At 38.1% G+C, this 6840-nt stretch overlaps 1 protein-coding gene across 1 annotated transcript in view; it reads right to left on the reverse strand.

Moving 5' to 3' along the window:
• LOC134654992 (ceramide transfer protein) overlaps positions 1 to 6809 on the reverse strand; it is a 38177-nt gene extending 31368 nt beyond the window's left edge. Inside the window, exons 1-4 of the mRNA XM_063510448.1 lie at positions 6452 to 6809; positions 6135 to 6251; positions 3300 to 3399; positions 1682 to 1852 (exon numbers count right to left, since the gene is read on the reverse strand). Coding sequence (XP_063366518.1) covers positions 1682 to 1852; positions 3300 to 3399; positions 6135 to 6251; positions 6452 to 6670 — 607 coding nt within the window. The 5' untranslated portion in view covers positions 6671 to 6809. The remainder of the gene's footprint in view (positions 1 to 1681; positions 1853 to 3299; positions 3400 to 6134; positions 6252 to 6451) is intronic.
• Between the last annotated feature and the right edge of the window lie 31 nt (positions 6810 to 6840).

Consider the following 6840-nt stretch of genomic DNA (forward strand, 5'->3'; position numbering starts at 1 on the left):
ACAATAAATAACTCCCTTGAGTACAAAATTGTACAAATGAACTCAGAAATCAAAAATACATATTTATATTCCTTAATCGCCGTAAATTTACGATCCATTAACACCTATGTGTCAAACGAGGACACGAGGACACTGCAATATCATTTAACGCTTTTAGTACCTACCTCAATCAGCCTCAATAGCATCAATATTCTAACTTCTAAACGCCAATAATCTGTATTAACTCACATTTATAGACGGGTCTATCGCTAAATTTATTTTATTACCTTTATTTACCGACGTTTCGACACAGGTTTCACTGGTCGTGGTCGCGGCGAACTGATGTCCCAGCAAAATAAATGCCAATAATCTGGCTTGAAATTATTATGAAGTGAGCACTACAGTTGTTTCGAAAGCAATTTAACGTAAAAATTAAAAAAGTGAGGCAAGACATTAGATTCCATTGTTAGGCTTGTGTAAAATGTGTTTTTATTACGGTTATATTTTTCAAGCAGCCGACCGACCTAACAAAAAATCTTTACAGTCACCAAACTCAACTGTAGTTGCGTTGACTGTGACACAGTAGACCCTAGTCTATGACAATTTTTACCATACCGGTGGTAGCTTCGCCACGCACATGTCAAAGTTCTGTAGTTGTGTCGACTGTTCCGAAAGTAGTCGACTAATAAAGTCTATGACAAAACTTACCATCAGCCAACTCAACGGCGTCGATAGCCTCGGTGATGTCGTCTCCGATCTCCGGTAGCTTGGCCACGCACATGTCAAAGTTCTGTAGTTGTGTCGACAGTTCCGAAAGTAGTAGACTAATAAAGTCTATGACAATACTTACCATCAGCCAACTCAACGGCGTCGATAGCCTCGGTGATGTCGTCTCCGATCAACGGTAGTTTGGCCACGCACATGTCTAAGTTCTGTAGTTGTGTCGACAGTTCCGAAAGTAGTAGACTAATAAAGTCTATGACAATACTTACAATCAGCCAACTCAACGGTGTCGATAGCCTCGGTGATGTCGTCTCCAGTCTCCGGTAGCTTGGCCACGCACATGTCAAAGTTCTGTAGTTGTGTCGACAGTTCCGAAAGTAGTAGACTAATAAAGTCTATGACAAAACTTACCATCAGCCAACTCAACGGCGTCGATAGCCTCGGTGATGTCGTCTCCGATCTCCGGTAGCTTGGCCACGCACATGTCAAAGTTCTGTAGTTGTGTCGACAGTTCCGAAAGTAGTAGACTAATAAAGTCTATGACAATAATTGCCATCAGCCAACTCAACGGCGTCGATAGCCTCGGTGATGTCGTCTCCGATCTCCGGTAGCTTGGCCACGCACATGTCAAAGTTCTGTAGTTGTGTCGACAGTTCCGAAAGTAGTAGACTAATAAAGTCTATGACAATACTTACCATCAGCCAACTCAACGGCGTCGATAGCCTCGGTGATGTCGTCTCCGATCTCCGGTAGCTTGGCCACGCACATGTCAAAGTTCTGTAGTTGTGTCGACAGTTCCGAAAGTAGTAGACTAATAAAGTCTATGACAATACTTACCATCAGCCAACTCAACGGCGTCGATAGCCTCGGTGATGTCGTCTCCAGTCTCCGGTAGCTTGGCCACGCACATGTCAAAGTTCTGTAGTTGTGTCGACAGTTCCGAAAGTAGTAGACTAATAAAGTCTATGACAATGCTTACCATCAGCCAACTCAACGGCGTCGATAGCCTCGGTGATGTCGTCTCCGATCTCCGGTAGCTTGGCCACGCACATGTCAAAGTACTGTTGTAGTTGTGTCGACTGTTTTGAAAGTAGTTCGCCGTATGTGTCCAGTTCGGCTATCTTTTCGGCCAGCCGGCGCGATGTGCGTCCTGCGAAGTAAAAGCAATGTGTTAAGAAATATGCATTATTATACTTTCGAATTTCTAATGGATTATTTTTGTTTGAAGAAATTGCTTATTTAAAATTTGTCAACGAAGTATGGAATAAAATTTAAGATTAGGTAGCTTGGTGTAGTCACTATTCCTTAGATATTCAATCCTCTCACGTTGTAAGCTTAATGGTAAGTAATGCCTATCATCGTGTGTTCTTCTGATAGAGATCGCGAGCGTCAGAGGGTCTACTATATTGTAGCCTAAATTGAAAACGAACTTAACAATAAGATTTCACGCCAATAATCAAATACGACTCCCTATACTTCATGGACGCTCCATTGTGCATTAGAGGGACCGGCATTTTGTCACAACCACAAACTTAAAGGTGATAAATTCATTTTTCGAGTCAATTAGCGGTAATATGTACATCCCGCTAGTCCACAAGCGTTATCATAGTATATGTTCTGAAATGCATACGCGCGTCTGCATAAAACTAAAATATGGAAAAAAATATACGAGCCCTACAGACTTGATACTTAAGTAAGAGAAAACCTAATAAATAACTATATATTAGCATCATGACGTTAATGTTATCTTTAATTTCCCTATAGACTTTGTTGAGTGTATAATTAAATTAGTATATTGTACTAAAGTTTATAACATGTACAGTCCAACTCATATCCTGTATACGTTTACGGTTTACAAAAGCATGATTGCAAATCTAAAAATACCTAAATTATTGATGATTATTCGCAGGCCACAGGACAAATTCCTGTGTTATCTCAAAGTCATATTAATGAAGTTGATATAACAGACGCCAACGTAGTAGCGAACGGATTTAATTGCCGGTTCATTGTGACTGGCGAGCAGCAATCATAGCAAATAATATAACATCACATCTCAACTATAAGATGGAGAATTGAATACAACTTGAAGTCACGCGAACGGTAGTGTATATACAAATTTAGTATGACTTCAGTTGCGTCCACGTGTACTACCTGCACTAGAATTCAAGATATCTACGAAACTTGAGTTCTTCGGGTGAACGAGGGTTAGTGTTGGTTAAGACTCAAGTCCTTGGAGTCCTCTGCTTTAAGACTCGACTAAGTTTTCCAGATTCTAGTTATTTAGTCGAAACTTCAGTTCTTTTCGAGACCAGTCTTTTGTAAAGACTATATGTAGAAATGATGTACACAAGTTTTCATAAACGCATTATCTTATCATGAAATTAGGGTTAGATACGCATAATGACGTGTACCGAAAGACCGGCCACACCGGAACTTGACACCTCTGACGTGTCTTATGCGTTGCGTTTTTGTCTTAGGTACATTTTGCTGCGTAAACGGGTTAACGTCTTTAGGGCAGCGCATTGGCTGTGGTAGATCCTCAAATCATAACCGTTCCAATCGATTGTAGTATTCGGGTAACATACAAAGAACCTTACCATGGGAACCCGTCGACTGTAAAGACGTGACGGATCCGTGACGACGTAAACCGCCGCCGTTGGAACTGCTGTCTGAGCTTGTGCCATATCCAGACTCCACCTGAAGAGAGAAAATATTTATTTTAGTCGCAACTGAAATACATCATAAAATTAACACATTCATATTCAAAATAATGCTTTCTCGGCGACTCTACTCGACCGTTGCATCGTCTGTGGCACATTTAATTTGTTAGTTGTTTGACAGTCCATAAATCATGATAGTCTTTTGAAAGACAGTTTTGGTGCTCGCCACAGACAATCCAACCTCTAGACATAGCATAGTCGCGCTACCCCCTCTGCCACACATACGGTAGCGTTACTCCATCTTCGAGTCAATCCCGTGCCGTGATTGGTCCGTGTCTTTGAACGGACCAATCACGGCACGGGATTCGCTCACCTCGTCCTCCCGCACCCCCGTATTTTTGGCAGCATCGGTTTCATGAATGAATTGGCCTAAGCTCAGTCTAGAGGTTGGATTGTCAGTGGTTCGCGCAAAGCCTCACTAGATTAGTTTTTTTTTAAGTTCGCTAAAAAAAATTAGTCCGTACGTACGAGTAAAAGAAAATGCTTGATCGAAGCCATCAGTTTTTTTTGAGATTTTTTTTTAGCTAGGTTACGAAACTCCGGTTCCAAAGATACTCACATACAAATACAACATACACCCGAAAAACATAAACCTTGATACAATACAATATATTATAACTTTTGTATTTGCGATATAAGGATGAATCACATTTTCCGTTTCCCTATAACTTTAAAATGCGTTATCGTTTATTTTTATTACCTTTCCTCTTATACATAGGTACTATACAATAGGTACCTATAATAAACGTCACGTTTTCAAGTACCTGTCCGGCTTGTTATCTTTCTAGTCATCAATATTGAAATCCTCGTCGATACGATTGATAAAGTGATAAAGCGGGTGGAAATGTTTAGTCCGTGAGTCACACGACCAAAATCGTAATTCAATTACGACTGATTACGATTATACGTGTTACATTAGTACCTCGGCGGGAATGCTATACAGACAGTTATACAGATGTTATGCATGACCGAATCAAAGCAAATTAATACAAAGATTATAGAGACAATCGATTAAATCGCTCGAGTGGAGACCCAGCTTAAATTCAATAAAGGAAAATATAATTATCGTATTATGAAATAACCTTGACAGAAAAGTGGCGGTTTCATATTATATGCAAATCACATGATTGTTCGACGTTTATATTTATAAATATAATTTCAATTGAAAATGTAGGTACTAGGTACCTATCACCTATCGACTTGGTATCACACAGCTACGATGGTATTTTGTTTCATGAAATTAAATATTATTCTAACTTATTTCTGGCTTTCCATAAAGAAAGGAATGATCCCATTTGCGATTGACGCATAATGTCGCATTGGATTGCAGCATTATACGAGAGGACATTATAAAGCTGTATGTAAGCCCAAACGTCCATACAGTAAATTTGTAATTGTAGCGGCCCATAAAAGTAGTTTATACACCAATAACTTGCTGCATAAGGTAAAGAAAATAGAATAGGCTTCCCATGCTATAGTTCGTTTTTTTTAGCATTAGAAAGAACTTGAAAGCGAATAAGCGATTTTTACATGTCTTTTAATTGAAAAACACTTTTTAAAAATCAATAACTATTACTTATGAAAGCAGAAGACTATAAAAGATCGTATTAGATTCATAATTGTTACATATTTACCGTAACTTATTTTTAAAATGTGTTTTTCAATTAAAAGACACATCAAGGTTGTTTACCTTATTTCTAATGCTAAAAAAAACGAACTATAACAGTAAATGATAGCCTGCTCAGGGATTCATTCTAGAGCTCTAATTATCTACTTTAATAAATCTTGCCTAATTAATCAGATTTCACCAACTTTCTTATGATAATGAGGTACAAAATTCAAGATGTCCCAATTTTTATGCACCTTGTATGCTAGTCATAATCACCTGACAATAATGATTTGTTGCCTACATAGGTGACAATTAAAGCTAGTAGATGATTACCATAATACTTATATCTTATCTTATATTATCTTAGGATGATTTGTCAGAAGTGTATTTAGTAGGTAGTATTCTTTAATTTTCTAATAGGTAGGTATTGATTATTAAAAATTAAATGTGTTGTTTCTCACATGCATTTGTGTAATAATATAATGTAAACTAGACTTATATCAGTAGCGGAGCCTCAACAGAACGCAATACCAACAGGCTTGCCTAATTATCAGACAATTGAGCACTTAGCCCACTGATTATGAACAAAAGGGAATCCAAATTACGTCCAGATGCCGGAGCTTGCCCGTCTTTTTTAATGCCACTGCTGACTTCTATAGACATTATAATATATTCATAAATGTAAAAATGAGAAGCCCACAAATGATAAAGAAGGCCAGTACTTGTTTTGTTTGTCAGACCAATCTGCATCTTATTTACATTACATAGTGATCTTTAGTCCTGATGACCAATCAACTCAAAGTGGCTTGTGATAAAACAATCACAAGCAATTACCTAGTCATGGCCTGTTGCTAATTATGTATATAGACACTTAAATTGCACTTGCATTTTAAGTTAGCTATTATTTAGGATTCTTTACCCTTTAGGCCATGGCTATTGATCGCTCAATTATGGTTGTAATAATAGCAGATAGCAGGGGCGATCATAGTTGAAGAGTTTTAATTTGTTGGTTTGAGCCACGGCAAACCATCAAATACACTCGTGTTAATAATAGCTTCTAAAACATATGAATACCTTCAACAATTTACAGATTCAGTACTTACTTTAAATGACTCCAAAACATCAATCCACTGCTGTTTCTCCTCGGGATTCGAGGCTCGCAAGTACCACACGCAATCACTGACGGACACATCAAAACGACAGTCGTCAAACTCGTGGGGCTGCAATAAAATGTGAATTCATCTAAGTTTATAGGAGGTAATAATAAGCAATCACAAGGCCGTACCGAACGAAATATCTTAAAACTAACTTGTTTATCTACTAAATGGTATCGAAATGAGTAGGAAGGAAACTAGTCATTGCAAGGGCAAATACATTTTTTGTGCGGCGCGGATACGGACGAGTAATTAAACATATTTACCTTAACTTTGGCTTTTTTCAGACATAAGGCACCGCGACATCCAAAATTGCTCTCTAATTCGCTTTTGTAATAGGATAAAGTTGAATCCTTCAAAACAATAAACCTGTCCTGCCAACCGTGAATATAGTTTGTCCATTTACTCAGATATCCACGAAGCTCTGCATTCCCGCCTTCCTCGATGTCTGAGTTATCACTCACAGTTAAATTATCTTCAGACATAGTGGTTTCACTATTTCACAGATATTTTTAAATAAATTCTACACAGAAAAAAAGTAGAAAATAAAAATAACAACAAATATTCGACCGTCAGCGACGACGAATGAAAAGTTGCACAGATAATGACACAGTAAATTGTAAATAGTCACGTTCTGTCATCAGTATGACAACAT

Source organism: Cydia amplana, chromosome 16 (assembly GCF_948474715.1).
Source record: "Cydia amplana chromosome 16, ilCydAmpl1.1, whole genome shotgun sequence".
NCBI classification, from domain to species: Eukaryota; Metazoa; Arthropoda; class Insecta; order Lepidoptera; family Tortricidae; genus Cydia; species Cydia amplana.